At 40.7% G+C, this 25679-nt stretch overlaps 1 protein-coding gene across 1 annotated transcript; it reads right to left on the reverse strand.

Annotated features, from left to right (window-relative positions):
* Nucleotides 1–919: 919 nt before the first annotated feature.
* LOC142446779 (olfactory receptor 56B1-like) lies at nucleotides 920–1879 on the reverse strand. Its single transcript, XM_075548521.1, has one exon. The coding sequence runs from the start codon at nucleotides 1877–1879 to the stop codon at nucleotides 920–922; it is 960 nt and encodes a 319-aa protein (XP_075404636.1).
* Nucleotides 1880–25679: the final 23800 nt, after the last annotated feature.

Genomic DNA, 25679 nt, shown 5'->3' on the forward strand with positions numbered 1-25679 from the left:
GTACGTGTGGTTCGGTACAAGTGAGCACCGGCCTACAAAGCAGTGCAGCAAGAGCAAAGACGGGAATCTGGAGGAGCAAAGGAAGCAAGACACAGAGCCTTATGGCTTTTGAGTTCCGTTTGTCTGACTCACTTCTCCTTACTCCAGCTAGAATCTCCTCATGATTTAGTGTGACTCTGCACATATAAAAGGTTCGGTCTTCTTCCTGTGTATTCCACACTACTGGAATGGTGATCAGTCAAGGTAGACTAACATTTCTTTGCAAATATACTCACCAGAGACCAAGTATGTCCCACGATTCATGTCCCAATTATGTGTTTTTTGGGTGTATAGGTGGATGTGTCTGCATATGTATATGTGTTTGTTTTTATATTTGCTTTTATTTTAGAGGGTGTATATGAATTATTAATGTTGCTTTTCTTAATCCCTCTTTCTTAGGTTAGTAGATGGCTCTCCTACAGTCCCACACATATTTAATTCTTGTCAATAATTTGGAGTCACTGAGTTTATTTTTGATTCAGATTCTTCCACAATAATTTATTTCTTTCATTTACCTTTTCATTGTGATTTGGGTGGAAGTTTACAGTGTGAATTAATTTTCCATTTAATAATTCAGATACATTTTGTCCCATGACAGCGATTGCAATCTCCACAACGCAGCAGCACTCAAAGCACGCCATTCCTGGGTTTCCTACACTTGATCCTGTGTCCTATCCCTTCCTTCTTCATTGCTACTGAACTCTGTGTCTAAGCAAATGTGTCCCCTTGTATCTCAATGGCAGCTTTCCCTACCATCATTTCTTTTGAGAAATGTAAAAGCAATCTCAAAGGCATTGCTTATTTTTTCTACCTCAATGAAGTCCTGCTATACATGTTAGGAGAAGCTATAGTAGGTGTGCCTCTGAAAGTCTCTAATGTCTTATTTCTCTCCAAAGCCTAAACAAAGCACCTTTCGGAAACCTGCCCTGAGCTCTTTTGTTCTAAGTGCATACACCATGGGGTTTAAGGCAGGGGGAATGATGTTGTGTAGCACATTGAGTAGAACTGGGATTAAAGTGGCCTTGGTCTCTGTCAGGTGAGTCACTGAAATGACGACGACGACGGTGTAGAAAAAAAGGATGAGGGTGAGATGGGAGCTACATGTGCTAAAAGCCTTCGATGCAGCTTCAGCTGAATTCAGTCTAAGTACAGAGCGCAATATCAATATGTATGACAATATTATAAGACTGAGATCACTCCCCATACAGACCCATGCTAGAACTAATTGGCAAATACTATTTGGCCTTCTGTCATCACAAGCCAGGCTTGTGACTCCAAGGTTGGAGCACAGGCAATGGTCAATCTCATTCCTGGAGCAGTAATTACGCTGGGCCGCAAGAACAGGCACTGGAATGACTAAGAAGCCATTTCTAAGCACCATGAACAAGGTACCTTTGATGACGAAGGCATTGGTAACAATGGATGGGTAGCGAAGGGGATGGCAAATAGCTACATATCTATCAAAAGCCATGCAAAGGAAAATGCCAGACTCCATGCCAACAAAGCAGTGAATGGCATATATCTGAGCAAAGCACTCAGGGAGACTAATGGCATTAGCATTAAACCAGAAGATGGCCAGAATCTTGGGCACGATGGTGGTGGCCAGGCCCATGTCTACTACAGAAAGGATGCCTAGGAAATAGTACATCGGTTGTTGCAGAGTGGTGTCCTGGTAGATGGTGATGAGAATGAGGAGGTTTGCAGCAATTGCCACAAGGTAGAGTAGTGCCAATGGCAAAGATAGCCAGTGTTGCCAGGTGTGAATGCCTGGAATTCCCATCAAGATGAACTCTGAAACCTGGAATTTAGAGCTATTGGATTGATTGAGAGCTGCAGACATATTTTCCTAAGGGTGAAACAAAATTCAGTTGCTGTTTTTGAGAACAAACTATATATCACAACATTTTAAAATTATCTCCACTTAGTGTGCTGTTATGCTATGTAAAAACAATCTGTAGCCAATCTCTTATAAGTTAAAGATAGCTCAAGGAAGTTCTAGGACTTCACTAGAAGAAGGTACATTTTAAAGTAATAATTATCAATGTGTATTATAATGGTAAATTTTATTATGAACTTAAAGTACCTAGTTGTACTGCTCCCTATTATCCCAAGTTAGGCCCACTGCAAAATCTGAGATTTTATTAATTTTTTTCCTAAACCATTGTTCAGTCCCTTGAGAAATATTGTGATGTCAATTCACCATATTTGTTTTCTTAATTTTTGTTGAAACTTACTTGAATTCCATTTTTATTAAATTATATATAAATTTTTAAAATACTGATTTACAAAGATTAAAATTTGTTGCTGAACCACTGCAAATGAAATAGATGTGTGTTAATGTTTTATGTTGAGTTCCAAAATTTTATATCACAATATATTAAAGAGTGTAAAGCTTGCAGCTCGTTTCAGATAGCAGAGAGAGCATTTTATTTGATATTCTTCTTTGTGTGGACTTCTAGGAAGGCTCAAAGGAAAGTTTGAATTGAAGAATTATCCTTGCTGGATTTATCAATTTTGGGATATGATTTTGAAGGAAGGCAGATGTCCAAGCTGCACTGAGGTGTTAGCAAAACGTCAGTGTCCAGGATTTTATGAAATACAAATTGAAATGTTTCCTCAAACTGATGAAGCTCTGGATATACTCACCGCTGAATGCAAAAACATTAGGAAGACAGCTACTTGAACACCAACTGACCACGTTATCCCCATTTTAAAGGAAGCAGCCCAAGCGAATGTGGTAATCATCATATGATATTATTAATATCACACAAATATTATTTGCAGATGGCAATGCCATAACCGTTGTAGCTTTATATGAAAGAGCCTTGCCAGAAATTTCAACTGGATTCAGAGAAGGTCTTAGAATTGCATGTCATTGTTGGCTTCAAGTAGATCTTGGCTGCAAGCAGAAAGATGTTTATTAGTGTTTGTTTTATTGACTATGCAAAATTATTTGACTGTGTGGATCATAACAAACTATGGCTAACATTGAGTAGAATGGGTAATTTATTGTGCCTATGCAGAACCTGTACATAAAACAAGAGATAATCAGTCAAACAAAATGAAAGGATATTGAATGGTTAAAAATCAGGAAGCGTGTCTGTGAGAGTCATTTTGTTTCGCCATACTTATTCAGCCTCTATGCTATATCAATAATCAGACATATTTGGATATATGAAGGACAATCCAGCATGAGAATTGAAGAAAGGCTCATTAACAACCTGTGATATACTAATGAGAAGACTGTGCTTGATGAAAGCTAAAACAACTTGAATCAATAAATGATAAGGGTATTACAACCTCAAATATGTATTACAACTCAATGTAAAAAATTTTTTCATCACTGGACCTACAACTTCTATAACTTCATTGTATGTGGAGAAAATATTAAATTTGCAAGGATTTTATTTCCTTACATACACAATCAGTACCCATGGAAACAGCAGTCTAGAAATCAAATGATGCACTGCATTTGGACAAATCTGCTTTAAAAGACCTTTGTAAAATGTTAGAGATCAAAGATACCATTTTGAGGTATAAGATGCACCTGACTCAAGCCAAGTTATTTTTTTCACCTCATATACATACAAAAACTGGACAATGAATAAAGAAGACCGCAAAAGGATTGATGCATCTGAACTATGATGTAGGTGAAGAATATTGACTCTCCATAGTTTGCCAGGAATCCTGGTGGTATAGCGGTTATATATTAGCCTGTAATCCTAATGGTTGGCAGTTCTAAACCACCAGCCTCCGTGGGAGAAAGGCAGGGATTTCCACTCTAGTAAAGAGTTACAGTCTCAGAAATCCACAGGGAGTGTCTATGCTTCAGCATTGACTCAACCACAGTGAATTTGGTTTGGGTTTTGGCCAGAAGAACAAAAAACTCTACTTTGGTAGAACTACAGATGGAATGCTCCCAAGAGCGAAGATGGCAAGCCTTCCTCTGGTGTACTTCTTAGGGACCAGTCCTGAAGAAGGATACACCATGCCTGGGAAAATAGGTCAGCACAAAAGAGGAAGACTATCAAGGCGATGGATTGACGCAGTGGCTGCAAATACTAACACAAACAGAAGAACGATGATAAGGAAGGTAAGGACTCAGCAGTATTGTGGTCTTCTGTGCGTAGCATTGCCATGAGTTGGAACCACCTCTACAGCACCAAACACCAGCAGCAGTGTACTGGAGATAGACGTTAGCAGGTCTTATTCTGATTTCTCTGAGTTGAGTCTTAGACTAGCTAAAAAGCATATTACTAAGAATTTAGGGTCAGTTCTACTGTGTCCTATAAGGTCGCAATGAGTCAGTATTGTGGCAGTAAGTTTGGTTTGGGGGGGATTTAATTGTAGGGGGAAAATGATGTAATGGGCTCATTGATGGATTCTTTTTTCTGTCATTAATAAATAAGCAAGTATCCTGAAACAAAAAAAATAATTTAGGCATAACTAATGAAATTAATCACCAGAGATAAGTATGTACAAAGTTTAAATCCAGGAATATTGGAAGTTATCAAAAATGAAAAGGAATGCGTAAGATAAATATTCTACAGGTTAGTGAGCTGAGATCGACTTGATTGGGCAATTTTGAATAGGAAACGTATGTACTTTACTATGTTCTGATGGCATAATAGTTACTCTTTAGGCTGCTAGTAGCAAGGTTGGTGGTTCAAAACCACCAGCTGCTTCCCAAAAGAAAGAAGGGGATTTCTTTCTTGGAAATAGCTACAGTCTCAAAAACTCACAGGGGCAGTGTTATCCTGTCCTCTAGGGCTGGTGTCAGTCAGTGTTGATGAGGGGGCAATGAGGAGAGTGTGAGTACTGTGCCGGGAATGACAGATTCAAGAGTAATCGTGTAGCATTCATTGTCATTTCAAGATCTGTTTTTAAATACAATGCTGTCTGTGATAGGATGATGGATCTCCACATACAAGGAAAGCCAATCAGTACAACCATTATTCAAATTTACACACCACTCACTAAAGCTACTAATACAGAAACTGAAAAATTCTATCAAGGTCTTCCATCTGGAATTGATCAGATATATAATCAAGATGCATTGATAATTATTGTGATTAGAATTCAGAATGTGGAAACAAAAAAGAAGAAATAGTCATTGGAAAATATGATGTTGGTGAAAGAATTGAAAATGGAGCTTATATAAATGTGTAAATATATTTATATAAGATGGTGGGGAAATAGATATACTTGCATATATTTAGAGGTTTTGTATTAAGGCAGCCAATGGACATTGGACCTGCATTCAAGTACTTACTCAATGCAAGAACACTTTGTTCTATTAAATTGGCATTCCATGATGCTTACCTTCCCAACATGAACACTGAAGACAAATATGTGCATAAGCAAATATGGTGAAGGATGCTGATGGTGCCCAGAAAAAGAAATATATAGCATCTGGGGTCTTAAGGGCTTGCAGGTAAAGAAGGAGCCATCTAGCTCAGAAGCAGCAAAGCCCACATGGAAAAAGCACACCAGCCTGTGTGACCACGAGGTGTTGAAGGGAGCGGGTATCAGACATCAAAGAACAAAAAATCATATCAGTGGGTACTCATTTTCCCTTTATGAACACTGAAGACAAATGTGTACATAAGGAAATGTGGTGAAGAGAGCTGATGATGCCCAGGTATCAAAAGATATAATATCTGGGGTCTTAAAGGCTTGAAGATAAACAAGTGGCAATCTAGCTCAGAAGCAGCAAAGCCCACATGGAAGAAGCACACGAGCTGTGTGGCCAGGGGTTGTCGAAGGGATCAGGTATCAGGCATCAAATAACATTTCGAAGGGATCAGGTATCAGGCATCAAAGAACAAAAAATCATATCATTGTAAATGAGGGTGAGTACAGAGTGGAGACCCAAAGCCTATCTGTAGGCAACTGGACACCCACTTACTGAAGGGTTGCGGGGAGGAGATGAGCCAGTCAGGGGGTAGGGTAGGAATGATGAAACATGAAACTTTCCTCTAGTTTTTAAATTATTCCTCCCCCATTGTCATGATCCCAATTCTACCTTACAAATCTGGCTAGACCAGAGGATGTACACTGGTACAGATAGGAACTGGAAATACAGGGAATTCAGGACAGATAATCCCTTCAGGACTAGTGGTGAGAGTGGCAATACCAGGATGGTGGAGGGAAGATGGGGTAAAAAGGAGGTACCGATTACAAGGATCTACATATAATCTCCTCCCTGGGAGATGGACAACAAAAAAGTGGGAGAAGGGAGATGTCAGACAGTGTATATAAAACAAGATAATAATAGTTTATAAATTATCAAGAATTCATAAGGGAGGGGGGATGGGGAGGGAGGGGAAATGAGGAGTTGATATTAAGGGCTCAGGTAGGAAGCAAATGTTTTGAGGATGATGATGGAAACCAATGTACAAACATGCTTGACACAATGGATGTATGTATGGATTGTGATAAGAATTGTATGAGCCCCCAATAAGATGTATTTTTAAATGGAGCTTACATGAAAGAATTTTGCAAATACCCTTTATTTCATTGACACAAAAGGCAGCTATTAGACTTCAACTTTTATTTCAAGGAAAGTGTAAATACCTCAGGGTATTTGATTTTCCTGGGCTCTTGATTCATTCTTTTACTTATTTTGCATACACCTTGTCTTCTGCTGTATTTGATGGAATTCATACCTTAAATATCTTTAATATGGTCTGGTCATGGTCGTCTCTGATTCCCCAATGCATTTTTCTTTTCGCCAGCAACCTAATTACTTTAATAGTGTTGCCCTCTTGCTACAAATGCCCTGATGTATTTATATTTACCTTGAAATAGAAGTTGAATCTACCTTATACCATCTAAGGCAATCAGATATAGTACTAACTCACTATCAATTTTTTGTATCAAAATCCTTGTATTATATCCACAAGGAATATATTCATAATTCCTTCACTAGCAAAAGTTATTGATTTTTGAAGGAATTCAGTCAATATTTTTATCAGTGGAAGCTATTTGGTTGTGTTATGAAGTGAAAAATAAAAACAAGGTTGGAAAATGTTTTAAAATGCTACTACATGTTTTAAAAGGCTACGTAAAAGTAGGATTATGAACAATTTTAATTATATTTTATGGGTTTATTATTTCGATAATTACTTTTAAATATAGAAAACTAAAAAGTAAACTTCTGTAATACACCAATAGTATCCATATTAAAAGCTGGATGATTTTCCTTTCAGATATTGTTTTGCTCCCTCTGTTTGAATAAACATACACCCCTAATGATGGGATTAATTGTCCTTCTTTAATGATCGATATAATTTGAGGAACAGTAAGAGCCTCTAAATATACCCAGAGCAAAAATAAACCAAATGGCCAGCACAGTCCTGGAGATACAACTACTGTTACTTGGGCATTTAGATGGGAATTCTTAAAGAGTTCAGCAAGGATGTTTAGTCACTGTAGTCATAGAAATATGCCACCCATTTCCCTCCAACAGCCTTGATAGATTCCCAAGCTCTCATTAATTTCTACACATACTATCAAGCACATAGCCTTGTATTATTCATGTTTTCTAGTAAATTTTATGCCTGAAATAATATTTGTGTGATATTGTATACAGGGGAATTTGGTTTGAGTTTACACAATGGCAATATTTCTTTTTAATTTTTTAACATTTAGGCAGTTAATAGACTTGTCTTGGGGGTAATCCAGTAAAGGATAAATAAACATGATCGGCTGTTTTACAAATGAGGAAACATCAATAGTGCAGTATGACCCTAATAATTTCTCATTTTAGTCATAGCCCGCTTCGAGGGCTTTCCAAGCCTCCATGCCCTGCTACACAGGGGGTTGCATCAGGTATGGCAGGACGGTGCCAAACTCCATAGGACAAGCTTAGGCGGCACCACTGCATGTTGTGTGAGGTAGTCACGTAGGTAAAATATTAATACTTACTGTGCCTGTGAGCAGGTTGTGATTCTTCTGTTTGAGAAACTGGCCATAGGAGGGCTTTCTTACTAAGCAAAAAAAACTCCCAAGAAAGAGGCTTTCACATATGAATAAGATATGTTCTCAGTTGGAACAGAGCACAGAAACCATGGACTTCTATAATATATAGATAATAGTAAGATGCACAGTGATCTAAGGATAATAGACCTCCTTCAGAGACCGGCAAAGAGAAGGGGTCATAGAGAATGCTCAATTTCTAGTTTTCCAAATCCCAAAAGATTAGAACAGAGAGTAATTTAGAAGCATATGGAGTCCCAGGGTGTTACAATTAGTAAATACGTTCAGTTGCTAATCAGAAAGAAAACAAACAGGTTTCAAGGCCACCCAGAGGTGCCTTGGAAGAAATGCCCTATAACCAATTTGTGTAAAATAAGCCACTGAAAACCCTATGAAGCATAGCTCTACTCTTACATGCATATCATTGCCTTACCTCGGAGTTGCCATGGTTGCAACTTCCTGTTTTCTGTTATGTCTCCTAAAAGCTGTAGTAGGTAGAAAAAGATCTTCTTTTATGAGACCAAGATGAGCACGAAAGGTGTGGCAATTTTACTATAGTGCTTGAATTGTTCATTCCTACCAAATGTAAGAGGATTCTCATTTCTGAGCTACCTTTGAGTGTTCCTGAAGGAAAATGCTATTTCAAAATATATACTGAGCTCCAACTGTGGATATAGAATGATAAGTGAAACAGCTGTGATCCCTCTCTTCATGCAAATTGTAGTCTAGTGGTGGGGATGAGGTTTTTGCAGTGGCGAAATGCAAATAATTTAATAGCTAGTTTGATCCCTTGATGACCATTTTAAGTATATAAAAAGGATATACCAAAAGGTGGTTTATTATTTCAAACAGTTAATACTTAAATCAGAACAGTAAAAGAGATACACAAAACTGATTGCTATATGAGTTTAAATTTAATAAAAATATTAAATAATATCTGAGAAAAGATAAAACTTAAGATATTTCCATACAGCTTCTTGATTAGCATCCTCATATATAATATTCTTCACTTTTGTTACAAGCATATTTCCATCTAATTGTTATACCTATTGATGTAATGAACATTACTATGGGCACTTAGAATATTCTTATCACAGGTAAAAGAGTATAAGAAGTGTACATTTGTGATCGAATGTGATATCATTCCATGTTAGGTAAAATATAAGGTCGATGAAAAAGAGGAACGCTCTCAACAAAATGGATTGATACCATGGCTGCAAAAATGGGCTCACACATAACGGTAATTGTAAGGTTTATTGGTCAGATGATGGGATTCTGGCTACAAAGTGAATGTAGCAAGGTGAGCAGGGCAGGCTACTGGCTGTAGATACAAATGAATTGGCAAGTCAGGTGTCTGGCTGTGGTGATGAATGAATATAAAGTTGTCAGATTAAGACTGAAGGTTGCTGGTAAATCCCAGAATTGGCAGGCAAAATAGCATGTAATAGGCAGAAGTCCAAAGAATAGGTCCAGACCAAGGAAATGCAAGCAAGCTTTTCCATAGCTCCCACATACCTTGGAAGTAGCCTATACTCTCTGGGTACTTTAGAGAAACTAATCCACAAAAACTCATGTGTAAGAAAGAGTTTTATATAAACATTAAGTATGTATCAAGAAAACATCCCAACCCAGTGCTGCCCATGCCCACAAGTCCAACATTAACCCATATGTCCAACACCACTCCACAAAGTCCTCCTCCATCTCACAAAACAGATGCAATGATGCCAACTGCAGGAGGAAAGCTGAATCAGTGAATGTGTAAGCATCTCAGCGCTGGCAGAGGTCTCCAAATGGCTGCTCCATCACCCAGGGCTGCATTGGAGTAGGTCCATTTGGCTTCTCCTCAGGGATGTCTTGCAGGAAGTGAGCATTGCCACTAACATAGCGAACTGACTAAGGAAGCTGCACTCTGGTCACATCAGAAAGCAAGAGACCCAAGAACTCAAAAGACAAGGTTCACGGAGCCATTTATCCCCTCACCCTTCAATTAACCCCACATGTGTTTATCAGCCAGGTTGGCACAATAAACTAACTACCTCACCCTCACAGATATCTCATTGTGGGGAATCACTACTTCTTAACTGCCAAACCACTGAGAATCCTGGTCCACACCAGTCGACAAAAAATCTTAACTCTTACAGCGTGTATCAGTAAAAAAACAAACAAAAAAACCAAGTCTGTTGATAAGTGTTAAGTAATAAATAAGAGGCTGGTAAGTGCATATATTGATGTAGATAATTATTTTAATCATTAATCATTTCTAACAAATTGTCCATTTCTTTCAATATCTTAATAGTTCACAAAGTTCAAGGGAAGTTTTAGTGTTGTGTTACAGAGCCTATCAACTCAAGCAGGTTATAAACACAAGAAAACTGAGAGGTTTAAGTGGTGGCCTAAGCTTCCTGAGGAGGTGGGAGTCACTGAAATTAAGAATATGTGTTGAGACTTACTTCAGCAGAAAAACAAAACAATGATAAATATGTGGGTACAATCACAGCCAGTAGATGTCAAAAGTTAATATAAGGACTTGGAAGTTAGGTAGCTTATTGCCAGTATTTTTTAATGGATTTGGCATTTTGCATAAAAAGCATGAGAAATGGGAAGTATATAAGAAGATTGAGCAGGGTAACAGTTTATCATGGCAAATCATGCAATAGGAAAAAGCATTTATAAGTAGCATTAAGATCAAAGTTCGAATCACACATTCTACTTACAAAAATGCTTTGTCAAGCAGGGCAGTGTGAATGACGCAACATACAATGAAGAGTACTAAATTATTCCTTAGTTGGTGTGTAGAGTTTGTGTTGGCCAGACGGTCAATTTGAAGTGTGAAATAGTAATTCAGTTGGTAAACTGTGGTTTACAAAATTGTAACTTTTAGCACTGTGTCAAGAATAAATTAATGGATTAACTGGAATATGCGCTGAAAATGCACCAAAAATCTCCCTATAAAATAGTGTTATGCACATATATTTATATGTTAAGAATTAAGGTAGGTTCTGAAGCCCTCCCTCAACACAAGCATTACTTGTTCTAACAACCTGGCCTTCCGTGATGCTCACCTTCCCAAAACAATTGCTGAAGACAAAATGGGTGCATAAGCAAATGTGGTGAAGAAAGCTAATGGTGCCTGCCTATCAAAGGATATAGAGTCTGAGGTCTCAAAGACTTGAAGTTAAACAAGTGGCCATCTAGCAGAGAAGAAATTAATGCCCAAATGGAAGAATCATACCACCGGTGTGATCATCAGGTGTCCATGGAATCAAGTATCAGCTATCAGAAGATCCAAAACAAACAATCATATTGATGCAAAAGAGAAGCATGGGAGTGGAGACCCAAAGTCCATCTTTAGAAAATTGGACATCCCTCACAGAAAGATCACAAGAAGGCACGAGTCAGCCAGGGTGCAGTATAGCACCGATGAAACACACAACATTTCTCTAATTCTTTAACGCTTCCTCCCTCCACTTTCATGACCCCAATTCTACCTTATAAATCCAGCAGGATCAGATAAGAGCCCGCAACACATAGAATCCAGGACAGATAAACCCTTTATGAACAGTAACGAGAGTAGCAATTCCATGAGGGTACTGGGAAGGTAGGGGGAGAAGAGAAAGAAAGGGGGAATTTATTGCAATGATAGACATATAACCAGCACCAGCACCCAGGGAGACAAACAACAGAAACGTGGGTGAAAGGAGAGACAGCAGATGGTATAAGATATGGAAATTGCAATAAGTTATGTTATCAAGAGTTCATGAGGGTGGGAAGGTGGGGGAGGGAGGGGAAAAAGAAGAGATGATACCAAGGGCTAAAGTAGAAAGAAAATGCTTTGAAAATGATGATGGCAGCAAATGCACAAATGTGACTGATTCAATTGATGTATTGATTGTTATGAGAGCTTCAAGAGCCCCCAATAAAATAATAGAATAAAACACAAAAATAATAGTGTTCAGCATAATTTATTGAATTATAATTATTTGTGAAATGCATATCCTCATCTATGTGAATTATCTCAATAGCAATATTTATGTTCCTGTAACTGGGAGCTTTAGAAGTTGAATCTTGATCTCTTGTCCTCCGGATTGAAACTCTTCCAGTGAGAAAGGGTATATGAAATTCCAGTGAGAGGAGGGTGTGTGTGCCATCTGCATCTATTAGAATGGGGTAGCATACTGAGATACTGACAAGCCCACAATGTATAGAAGTCATATTTTAAGGTACACATTTATTAATATATTTATCAATACAATTATATCAATTGTCTGAAACTATTTTTCTGTTAGAACATAGGAGTCGTTACATGTAGTAATCCATTTCACAAATACATTAAGAACTTCTTCCTCATAGGGTTAACTTGGATTGAGGGATTAAGAACAACTGGGCCCTCTTTCTCTTACAGCAGAATGAATGGATGAATAAATGAATGTGTAAGATATTTCCATTATGATTTGTTTAGGTAAATACTATCCTTTATAGAAGTGGTTCTCAACCTGTGGGTTACAACCCCTTCGGTCGTCGAATGACCCTTTCACAGGGGTCACCCAATTCATAACAGTAGCAAAAGTACAGTTATGAAGTAGCAATGAAAATAATTTATGGTTGGGGAGGGTCATCACAACATGGGGAATTGTATTAAAGGATCATGGTGTTAGGAAGTTTGAGAACCACTTCCTTATAGGGTCACCACAGAGGGGCCAATTATTTCTGGAAGGCTCCCTTCAGGTGTATAGATGTGTAAGAGAATTTGGAGAATTGCTCGTCTTGTCTCTGGTAGGGGTGGGGATGGGACTGCTAAAAACATTGGGACTTAGGTTGGCTCTTCAGAAGTTTAGAACATAAATTTAGCTCTAGAATGAATAGCCCAAATTGGGAAATAAAGAACTGTTCCTTACCAAAGCTATGCCTTTATTCAAGAAAATCAAATTCCTCCGTACTTAAATTTGTAGGTTTCAACCCCCTGTGTGGCTAATGTGAATATTGATATGTTCCTTACCTCTTCTTGTCTTCAAGCTCTTCTAGTGAATATATATATATATATATATACATATATATATATATATATATATATATATTCCCTGTGAAAAATTATAAAAGTTTCTTATAGATCTAATTTCTTAACTGTGCATTTTGATCCTATCTTCAGACACTTGCAGAAAGTCAAATAGACTATGCCTGGAGTATTTGGAGAACACAGAAAATGAGAATGGATATCAAGTTCTTAAGTACAATGTTAGCCCTTAAGTCTGATATTAGTCCATAGGTCCTTCTTCAGACTCACACAGCCGCATACAACAATGCAGAATGTAATGCAGGAACATCACCTGCTGGTGGGTGCAAAGTCTTGTGGATCCAATGGCAGTGGTGGAATGACAGCACTCTAGCAGCTCTCAGCATGGTTCTTCAACAGGAAGGGAGAGAGCATGGCCTGACTACAGGGGAAAAGAGGAAGAGGCTGGCTTCTGAGAGCCATATCTCTTGGTTGCCCTTCAATCAAGCTGCCACCTGATTGACAGGCTACACAACACCCACATGCTCCTATGGGAACCATGTTGTAACAAAAACCTATCCCAGGTGGTTAGCTAAACTCACTGCCATACAGTCAATTTTGACTCATAGTGAGTCTATGGACAGAGATGAATTGTGGGTCTCTGAAACTGTAATCTTCATGAGAGCAGAAAACTTCATCTTTCACCCAAAGAATAACTGGTGGGTTTAGAATCTTGTTTTGAATAATTTACACTTGTACATCTAGCTTGTGTTCTTTGAATTTAGGTTTGCTAGTAACCTCGGCTTCAACAGTTCTTTGACATTATAAAGTCCTTTAATTCATCAACTCCACAACACTTTCCTGTATATTATGACCTAACCTATCTCACCAGGTTAAAAAACATGTTCCATCATTATAATCACAGCCTTCTGTTCACACTATACATCTATGATTTTCTCTTACTTAATTCCAATGTTCAATCTTTTCTAAACTTACCAATTTACTTAGCTACAACAACTGAATAAAACTTCCAAGAAGTACAGAATTGTTCTTGTGGATTCTATCTTATCTACAGTCCTCAAGTGGACAATCATAATGCAATATTATTCAAATTTGGTAACAGATTTGGTGAAGCATTATGCTGCTATCAGAAAGGCCAACAGTTAAAACTTAGCAGCTGCTCTGTGAGTGAAAGATAAGTCGACCTTTTTCCATAAGGATTTAGAGCTTCAGAACCCCAAGGGAGCAGTTCTCCATCCTATAGGGTAGCTATTAGTGTGAACTGACTAGATTACAGTGGATTTCGGCTTGGTAACCACACTTCTAAGGAGCCTGGCATCACCAATGGGTTATGCTTTGACTGCTAATCACAAGACAGCAGTTTGAACCCACCAGCCATTCATTGAGTGAAAGATTGTCAAGATAGCTGCACAACTCTTTTTTTTTTTTAGTTTTTTTTTTCTTTTTAACAATTTATTGGGGCTCATACAATTCTTATCACAGTTCGTACATATACATACATCAATTGTATAAAGCACATCTGTACAGTCTTTGCCCTAATCATTTTTTTCTCCTCCTTTCTTTTTTTACATTTTATTAGGGACTCATACAACTCCCATCACCATCCATACACATACATACATCAAGTTGCACAACTCTTACGAGTGTTAGTGAACTATTGAAATTTATGGTACGTCAATTAAATGTAGGTGAAACTGGTAAAAAATAAGCAAACAAAGAACTACAAAATTCAAAGGAAAGCAAATATGATCTATAATCCCATCTTCTTTAAATAATTATCACCATTTGGAAAAATATTATTAAGCATGGACATACTTAAAAATTGAATTCATAGGCTGTATATTATTTGGTGAAAAGCATATTTCTTTGGGGGATTATATATGTATCATTAAATATTTTTGCTTAACTCATATGTGCACACATAAAAAAACCTTTTCAGGCCCAGTGCAAACTGCCCATAAGAAGAGAAAACCATCCCAAAGTCACGTGAAGACTAGACAGAAACAGTCATTCACAGAAGCAAATTAAAGATCTTAGTGTAGAAAACACTCTGCCTACAGACGGACACTTCAGAAGACTGTTCAGAAGCAGGTGTCAATCAGAGGGGAGTACTGTTAGAGTGGTGAGTGGCAAAGTTAATGTTCTGCAATAATCAATACATAGAGTGAAAAAGTCACTGATATGCAAGGATGCGCACATGCAGCTAGAAACTATCCTGGAGCTCTCCCCTTCAGCAAGCCATAGTACTAAAAATGTGCAGAAAGCGGCACATTTCCTTTCTTGTCTTCCCTTTCCTCTCTGTGGTGACCTAGTCCTGATGGGTGACAATGGCAGGTGGGGATCCTTTCCTTCTAAACAGTAACTAGCTGCTGTTGAGTAGATGTCATCTCAAGGTGACCTCGTGTGTGTCAGACGTCCATAGGGTTTTCCATGGCTGAATTTCAGAAGCATATCATTAGACCTTCCTTGCATGGTGTCTCTGGATGCACTCAAACCTGGAAGCTTTCAGGTAACAGGGAAGCATGTCATTAGTCATTTGTACAGCCAAAGGACCATTAATGCCTAGTCCTCATAGCCATAGGCCTATCTGATCTCTGAAGGCAATGTTATAAAGAAACTTTGCTCGCTCATTCATGTACTACTATCACCTATTTGTTAATGATGATGTTTTGGTTTCTTCCTTTGTGACTCTTAAAGTTTTGTGTTGTTTAAAATTTTTTCAATGTCAATTTACACTGCAGGTACCATTATTGAATCGGTACCACAAGTTCAACTATGTATGTCCTTCTGTATTTAAAAAATATATCTGCTTTCACCCTGTGTTAGAGTGGATAGAAAAACAAATCCAGAGAGACTCATAAGTGTGTAAGAAAGAGGTTTATATACAAGAGCAGTCGAATTTTGAGAAAACATCCCTGCCTAGTCCAGATCAAGTCCATAAGTCCAATATTAGCCCTTAGATCCAATACCAATCTGTAAATTTTTCTTGAGACTCATAAAACACATGCAATGATGCTGAATACAGGATGATCACAGGTCTTTGAGAGCAAAATCTTGTAGATCCAGTGGCAGTAGCAGCGTCTCAGCACTGGCAGGTGTCTCCACGCTGCTCCTCCAGTTCCTGGGGCAGTGTCTACCAGCATAGTACCAGGTGTCTGTCAGTAGAGCGTCTTCAAGGGAGTGAGTAGAGCAGGGTCTCTCCTACCTCCAAGGTGGAAATCCACAAATTCACAGAATCCTTAGGAGAAGGTCATGCCCACATAGAGGCCCCATTGGCTCTATCTTGGTTAACAGGCTAGATTCCACCCCTTCACTCTTAATCCTCTCAAGTCCCAAATTGACACCAGGATATGTAACTACAACAACCATTTATACAAAAACAAGTGGAGAGAAAATGTAGACAATCTGACAAAACTCCCCAAATACAAATATTTCCAGAGGTAAATTTTAGTTAGAAAGACATTTTCTTAGTTTTATTAGTGCATTATTAATCATAATGCAAATGATTTATCATGGACATTTTTCTAGTAAGTGATTGCTTCTATAATAAAATATTCCAAAATTTAGTAGCTAAAAACCATACGTTTATTTTACTCAAAGAGTTGAAATTATGTAAGTCTTGGCAGGGACAGTTTGGTTGTTGGATTGGATTTGGTTGTTGGATTCTAGCTGTATTTGGCATAAGGGAGGGTGACTCAAAGGCAGGGACTAGAGTCATCTGAAGATTGGAACACATGAGTCTGGTTCCTGGGCTGGGAGAATTCAAATAGCTAAGCTTTCATATTATTTTCTAACCAATTTTATTGGGAATTAATACAGATATATCATTCCATACTTCAATCACATCAAGCAGAATTATACAGTTCTTACCACAATCAGTTTCAAAAAATTACTTTCCTTTCTGAACTCCTTGACAACACTTCCCTTTTACACCCCCATCACCTCCTCTGTACCCTCCCCGATAAACCCTTATTCTATTTGATGTCTGTGTAGATTAATCAATTCTGAATTTCATATACTGACAAACAGAAAAACGTTTAACAGAGCTTCAAAAATGGGACCCCCAATGACACAACACATCTGACATACCCCAATATGAACCAAAAACAAACAAAGAAAATATAGAAAATGTTGAAAACTAGATTAAGCCTAAAAGCTTTAGCTACCTCCTGTCATTTTTTTTCCTCATCATCTAACAGAACATTCAGGCCCACCATTTTTGTTCCAGCTATTGAAATCACAGCTTGCTTGGTATGGTTTATAATACTCTTTATTTTGAGAACTTTGATATTTTTGAAGAACACACAGAATTTAGGAATTAGCTATATTTTAAAAAGTTGTATCTAGTGTATTTTGTTCATAGATGATGTCACAAATTTATGCACACAAATATATAAATATAGTTTTAAAGGGAAAAATTGCACAGTAATCATTTTACCTACTTTGGACACGTGAGGAGGGAGCATTCTCTGGAGAAGAAGACTATACTTAGGAAAGCAGAGGGTAGTGAAAAAAAGAAAGGCCCTCAGGAAATGGATTGGCACAGTGGCTCCAAATTGGGCTCAGGCATAAGAACAATGGTGAGCAAAGCAAAGGGCCAGGCAGAGTTTGCATTCTGCTTTGCATAGGGTCACCATGGGTCAGAACCAACTTGATGGCACCTGTCAACACTAGTAAAAACATCAACAACAAAGTTGGTTTTTCCCCCCAAAACTAAACATTTTAATTAAAAAAAATTCTAGGAATAAAGAGAGATGACAACTGTATCCCCTTATTAAGGAAAACAGCATGGAAGGAGAAATTTTTATGGATTTTATTAATCCTAGAAGCATTTATTGGAATATATAGAGGGCCAGACATTTCCCAAGGCAGAGAATAGCCTGTCTACCACTATTGCTGGCTTCAGTGAGCACGCACTATAGATGTGGTTAGATATATACATAAGCACAAATGCAGTCATTTTTAATGGTGCTGTGAAATATTCATTCTTCCCCTCCTGCATTTTCTTTACACATGAATAGGAAACCTCACATCAATAGGAGATAACATGGTATTTTGTGTCTACCTGGATTATGTAAATACAGCTTAATGATCACCTGAGGAGTTGGGATAGTGTTCTCTCTCAAGGGTAAGCAGATGGCCACATAGAGTTCAAAGGCCATTGCTAATAGTATGGCAGAGTCAACCACAGAGCTGAAGAGGAGAGAGAACATGGGGGTGGGGCAACCAGACAAGGTTACTTCCTTGGATTCCAGCCATCCATTGCTGAGAAGTATGGGCATTGTAGCAGGGACAGAGTGAGGTCTGTGCTGGGCAGCACAGAGAGGAAGGAAAACGTTCTTACCTCAACCTCTTCTTTGATGGCCCTTACCTCTCACTGCATTTCTTTCAAAGAGAAGAGGAGAATAAACTTTTCCTGCATCTGCTTGGTCTTCACGCCATGAACAATAGGATTTAGAGCAGGAGGGATAGCCACATAGAGGTTGGCGAATAAGACGAACACATGTCTAGGGACACTGTGTCCAAAGCGATGAGCAAGGATGGAGAAGAAAGCAGGCATGTAAAACATGAGGTTGACACAGACATGGGATCCACAGGTGCCCTGGGGATGAGAGTGTTGTACATGAACTAGACAAGGACAACTCAGATTTCGGGGAAGAAAAAAAAAGCAAAAGAGTTTATTGGAAAGGGATAGGAAGGAAAGAGGAGACCTGCGAAGGGACCAGTTCTCTGAGTAGAGAGTGGTCCCGTTTGCTTGCAAACTTAAACTTTTAACGCGTGGGGTAAACAATGGGGCTTTACAGCTGGGCAAGCAAGCAGGAGCAGAAGCAGAACTTGTGGTTAGCTTTAACATTCTTTAAATTTTTCCGCAAGCAGGGTGGGCCACCCTCCTTCCTGGCAGGAGCAGGGTGGTTGCCCTGCTTCCTGGAAGTCATCATGGCTGTTAATCTCTGATAAATGACTGGCAGGGCAGGCTTCAGGAAATTTCCATTTCTTGGTTACAAAATGGAGGCTGCTGCAAAATGGTTTCACTTAGGCTATCACATTCCTCCCTGTTGTTATTACACCTGTGAATCTTCCAGGTGCAATCGCTGATACGAGTTACTTAGCCTCCTTGCATCTGCACACACTACTGTTATTATTATAATTGCATAATGTGATGTTGGCTACTGAGGAGGTATCATTGGATCCAATTCCTACAAAATAGGGTGGTGCCGGGCGAAGACATGGACAACAATCATGGTGAAACTTGGGTTAGTAGCATGTATAAAAGCAAACAATGTTTCAAGGGTTTTTACTTCTGCCAACACGGGGGAGTTTACTTTGGCTTGTTCAGGTTTGGGGTTGAATGCGGGAGACACCACGGTGGTAATGTTAGGAGTATGAGACCGGGTTGTGGATTTTGTTTTAACAGGAGGGCAGTTTAATACTTTGTTAGGCCCAATGGGTTGGGTGGTTTTTCTAGGTGTGAGTCGTTTCTGAACAGTGACTATAACACCAGGGTCCGGCCCACTGAAATACAATCTAACTCCCCAGGTTTTCCCAGTTAGCCACTCTGGTGGTTTTTAACCCGCCACTTAAGGGGGTTACATGCTCCTACTGAGCACAAGTTGGGTTTATTTTTCCACCCCAGATGAGAATAAGCATCCCTGTGGGTGGGTTCCCAACTTCCCGCAACCATAGTTTCAGATCCCCACTTAGCACAATAATACTGGATTTTAGGTTGACATGGAGATCCACCATCTGCTGGACAAGCATGTATGTTTACACTTTGGAATCACTTTTCCCGGTTCAACTCTCCACACCCAAATCCATCTTTACGACCGGTAGGATTTCCCCCCGTTCCCAGAGGCCATAAGCAACATACGTCTAATTCAAAGGTTGGCGCAAGTACCGTGGATGTGCTGGTGTTTGTGACAGTTCCTGTTGTAAAGTCTGTCAGGGTCCAAACGTACTGCTGTGGTCGATGGAGACTGGCACTCACTCCAGTACCACACAGCAGGATTAGTCCAATTAAGACAGCTTTCTCAGCTTTACCTTGAGCGGTTGTCAGTTATGTGTACAGTCCATTGCTTGCTGACTTGCCCCACCATGGTTCTTTTTACTTGGATGAAGTGGATCCATGGCAACTTGCCTGCAACCTTTACCACAGTGGGAGTGGTAAGAATTACCTGGTACGTCCCAGTTCACCTTGACTAGAATGCAAGGTTCTTGTGCCATTTGACCTAGGCCCAGTCACCTGGGGTTAGGTCATGGAAGGGTCCCAATCCATGCGGCTGCTCCAACCCAGGATTTTCTGTGGTGTCTAGGTGCTGGAGGCAGTGCAACAAGGCATTGTTAGTGCTGTAGACTTCCTGCACAATCTGCACAGACTTTAAAAGTTCAATGTTAGTGAGGTGAGTCAACTGGTCAATCCCAACCCTAGGTAATAAAGGAGAGGTCTACCGTACATAATTTCATAAGGCACAAGGTTTTCAAAGTGTGGGGTGCAATGGGCACGCATTAAAGCAAAAGGCAAACACTTTGCCCAGTTCTCACCAGTGTCTGTGCGCCATTTGGTTGTGATTTCCTTTAAGCTGCTATTCATTCTTTCTACTTGACATGAGCTTTGAGGCCCATAGGATCAATGACGTTTCCAATTAATGCATAAAACTTTACTTATACTTTTAGAAATTTGCCCTACGAAGACAGAGTCATTAACAGAGCCAATGCACAGAGGACTGCCAATCTAGGGAGGATCTCAGTTAACAGCAGTTTGCATACCACGGTGGCTGGTTCTGCCTTGGTTGGGAAAACTTCTGTGCAACCAGAAAAGGTGTCTACAAAAAGCAGCATATATTTATAACAACACAGTCCTGGTTTTATTTCGGTGAAGTCCACTTCCCAGTATTGACCGGGGGAATGTCCTTGTGCCCATGGCTGGGGTGGCTGAGGTGTCCTGTGGGGGTTATTTACTTGGGCACAGGTGAGGCACTTTTTGGCTGCCTCCTGGGCCCTCTTTTGAAGATTTGGAATTTTGTATCATTTAGACAGGTACAGGTACATTTTGGTTCCCTCCAAATGGGTGGTTTTGTGTAATTGATCAACCAACTCCCCGCCGACCGCCTCAGAGACTAACTTGTGGCGATCAGGGAGAAGTAGCCACCCATCGGGGTCTTCAAGACAAGTGAGCTGGTTGGCCTCTTTCGCAAGCTGTCTGGCTGTCTCTCGTTCCTACTCCGTTTAGTGGGGTCGAGCTGGTAGGCTGGGTGGAAGCAGGGTGAGGGGTTGTTTACCTTTAGCTTGTGCTGGCTGGACCCATTACCAGCTTGGTTGATGCCAATGCTGCTTCCTTGGCTGCTTGCTCAGTCAGGTTGTTGCCTTTGATCACCTTTGAGTCTCCTTTTTTATGGGTCTTGCAATGGATTAAATAAAGGCACTTAGGTTCAAAGGAGGTCTTGCACTGCAGCCTTGTCCTTAATTTCCTTTCCTTCTGAGGTTAGCAGTCCCCTCTCCTGATAAGGGGCTCCATGTATGTGAAACTTAGCGAAGGAATATTGGCTGTCTGTCCAAATATCGACAGACTTTCCTTTTCCCAACCCGAGTGCCTGTGTCAGGGCAAAAAGTTCTGCCTTTTAAGCTGAGGTCCCCGGGGGCCGGGAAGTGGACCACAATAACTCAGATTCCGTGGTGACCACAGCTCCTGCCTGCCGGACTTCATCCTTTACAAAGCTACTGTCGTCTGAGGATAGCTCAGGTCTGTAGATGTCAGGGCTATATCAGTTAAGACTGGTCGGACGTTGGAGATGGTTTCCAAAATTTCCATACAGTTGTGGATTGGCTCCTCCCCTGCCTCGTCCAGCAACAGGGTTGCGGGTAGCTGTTTTGGAGAATTTGACACGGGGTGAATTAAGTAACAGTACCTGCTACTGGAGCATGCGGGCATTAGTCATCCAAAGATCAGGAGGGCTTCTTAGCAGGCTCTCAACTGAGTGACCTCCTGTGACTGTAATGTCCTGGCCCAGCATGAGATTTGAAGCTTCTTTTACCAACACAGCAGTGGCCGCTATGGCTCACATGCATGCTGGCCAGCCAGGAGCAACTGGGTCCAGTTTTTTAGATATATAGGCCATGGATCTTCTCCATGATCCCAGGCACTACGTAAAAATTCCCTTGGCTACCCCCTTACCTTCTGCCACAAACAGTTCAAACGACTTCTGCAGGTCTTTAAGAGCCAAGGCTGGAGCTGACAAGAGGGCCCCTTTTAGCTTTTTAAAGACAGCCTCCCGCTCAGGGGTTTTCATTACTTCCTGTCCTTCTCCTTTGCTGCTTTTAGACAGAGATTTGGTGATCTTTGCATAACCAGATATCCACAAAGGACAATATCTTACTGCACCCAAGAATTCACATACCTTTCCTTTAGTTTCCAGGAAGGGTATTTGTAGGCCTGTGTTGATTCTGTTGGCAGACAATTTTCTCTATCCCGCTTGGAGCTGATACCCCAAATACATGGCCGTTGTGACACATAGTTGTACCTTCTTTGCTGATACCCAACACCCAAGGAGGGCCAGGTGCTGCAGTAGGTTTTTGGTTGTACCTTGGCAACTCTTTTTCTCGGCAGCTGCTAAGAGGAGGTCATCTGCATACTGCAGCAAGGTTGGAGAGGTTTTGAACCTCTGGATCAACCAAGTCCAGGTGAATTGCCCAGTGAAAGTTCCTTGCGGGTTGGCCCATTCAAAAGCAAAAAAAGTGGGCTGGCTTAGAGGAGACAAAAGGAATGGAAAAGAAAGCATCCTTTAAATCCAAGACTGAATACCAAGTACACTCAGTGGGCAAAAGGCTTAGCAAGGTGTAGGAGTTAGGCATCACTGGATGAAAATTGACTACCCAGGCATTCACTTCCCTGAGATCTTGTACCAGTCTAAAGCCACTTTTTCCTGGTTTTCAAACCGGGAGCAGGGGTATATTCTAGGAATAATAACAAGGCACCAGAATACCTGCCTTTTTCCAGCCGGTTGATGTGGGGAGCTATGCCCTCCTGGGCTACTTTGGACAGGGGGTATTGCCATATTCTGATGGGAGTAGTGGTGCTAAGAAGCTGAATGACCACTGGTATCGGATGTTGGGCCAAACCTGGGGATTGTATTCAGCTCAAACCTCAGGGATGGTTCTTATCCACTGACTTAACAGTTCCTAAGAGCCCAAGATTGGCTCCGGGTCCGAGAACAGAATGGATTCTTCAGACAGTGGAACAGATACTGTAAGCTAAGGCACTGATTCTTCAGTTGGGTTTATTTTCACAGATCCCTCTTTGTCCATGGAACTAAATGAAATAACTTCATTTAATTTAGGTAACAAATCCCACCCCAGCAATGGGTATGGGCAGTCAGGCATGACCAGGAAGGAATGGGTGATTGTGCTGCGGGCTAAGGCAGTGACCCTTGCTGTAGTCCATGGGTAGGCCTTGGATTTCGGGTTCTCCAACAATGGACGTTTCCGTAGAGGACAGAGTCCCTTGAGTTTCTTCTAATATGGAGAAGGTAGCGCCGGTATCCACTAAGACGTTTACTGGGTGGTCCCCTACATGTAAGGTTAGCCTGGGCTCATGGGGGCCTGGAGTTTTGGAGCCCTGGCTGCCCTAGTCATCACCCTGGGTTAGTAAAACTGGAACTCTTCCAACGTCTTTTTGTAGCTTCTCCAGGCAGGCCTTTTCCCAGTGTACCACGTGTTTGCAGTATGCGTACTGGTCTTTGTGGAGCCTGACCTTACGGTTATCTGTCCTGCTTTCACTTCTTTCCTTATGAAACTATGGTTTTTTATTTTTCTCTTCTTCTTTAAAAGCAGCAACCATGATTTTAGCCATCTGCCGTGTAGCAGTTACTGGTGGATCCTCCCTGTAGTTATAAACTTTTAAGGCTATCTCTATTAATTCACAAAGATTTCCCCCCCTCAAACCTGTCAAGCTTTTGAAGCTTTTTTGAGATGTCTGGGGCTGACTGAGGGGCCTCTGGGTCAATTGGGTTACACATCTGTAAGCCTCCATGAGGAGTTCAAGAAAAGTGGCTGGCGACTTGCCTATTACTTTCTGCACTGTCTCATTTACATTAAATAGATTAATGGGCTCATTAGCAGCTCCCCGGTGGCCCTGCAACAGAAATTGGTGATGCCTGGTCAGGACTTCCGTGCCCTGCATATCGTCGGGGTCCCGCAGTAGGCGCTGGGTTGGAAATAAAGATTCTTGCAAATGCGGGGCAGCCACTGGCTGTCCGTCTGCCCCGCGTAGTATCTTACGGTTTCCCTCTAGATTCTTTCCCATTCTTTTGCTGTGAAAAGAACCTGTAAAAGTTGCTGACAATCATCCCAAGTGGGTTGGTGGGTATGGAAAATGGTTTCCAATAATGAAATTAATACCTGGGGTTTATCAGAGAAGGACAGGTTCTGTTGCTTCCAATTATACAGGTCACTGGTGGAAAAGGGCACATAAATCATGAAAGGGACCACGTACTCCTGGTGGAGGAATAGTTTGTCTCAAGGGAAAAATACCGACCAGGACTTCAGGAGGCTTACCCTGTTCGCCTACTGTCTCAGCATATACCTACCCCCCACCCCCCGGTGTGAGGAGGATTGAATGGAGTAGCTTCCATAGTACCAGGTGCCGGGCCCACCCTCACAGATGGGTATGGAGTAGGAGACAGAGCAGGGGGGCCAGCTGCCTCAAGAGGAGTTAGGGGTTGAGGGCACGTTTTAAGCTCCTCTTCATCACTCTGAGGACAGGGTAAAGTCACTGGAACTCCTTGTCCTTGATCTGAGTTACTTTTTCCACTGCCACCAGGACGTGCTTGGGGGGAAGAAACTTCTGAATTTACAGAGGAGGATTAGTGACTATGTCAATCCACACATCTATGTAGGGGATTTGGTCCGGATGACCTGGTTTACCACAGACATATTTCCAAACCTCGTATAAAGAGGTAGGGCAAAGGTGCTCTCCGAGGGCCAATCGGACACTCCCACAACCCAATCTGTCTCACAAAAGGTCCTGAGACGAGAAGACTTTGTTTTAAACCCATAACTTAACATAGAGCTTTTAGAAAAATCAGAAAAATTATATAAAAGGCACTGGAGTGGAGCTGACTGTGTCTGACCCATGGTTCCGCTCCATCTGTAAAAAAATCACACAATCACGGAAGACGAGCAAGAGTGGGAGCAAGCCACACACAACCGAAAACAACAGAAGACAAGTAACACAGGACCTAAACATATAAGGAAAATAACAATATATCACCAATAAAAATATATCACCAATAAAATATATCACCAATAAAAATATATCACCAATACAATATATCACCAATAAAAATACAAGAGGTCACAGAGATGTCTCTGTCTCTGTGGGAGTGCCCTAAAGTTGTGTCCAAATGAGCCTAACCTCCCAACCCGGAGTGTGCACACCAACCTGTTAGCGCTCTGGACAGGATGCGACAACTGAGGCAGAAGAATGTCTCTCCCAGGCCTTCCCCTGGATGCGGCACTGGCTGAGGAGAATACCTGTTCCCGCTCGTCCCACTAATGTACAACCTGGACACAAGATCTCAGTGGGACCGCCAAAATGTTGTACATGAACTGGACAAGGACAACTCAGATTTTTGGTAAAAAAAAAAAAAAGCAAAAC

This window comes from Tenrec ecaudatus, chromosome 4 (assembly GCF_050624435.1).
Source record: "Tenrec ecaudatus isolate mTenEca1 chromosome 4, mTenEca1.hap1, whole genome shotgun sequence".
Taxonomy (NCBI): Eukaryota; Metazoa; Chordata; class Mammalia; order Afrosoricida; family Tenrecidae; genus Tenrec; species Tenrec ecaudatus.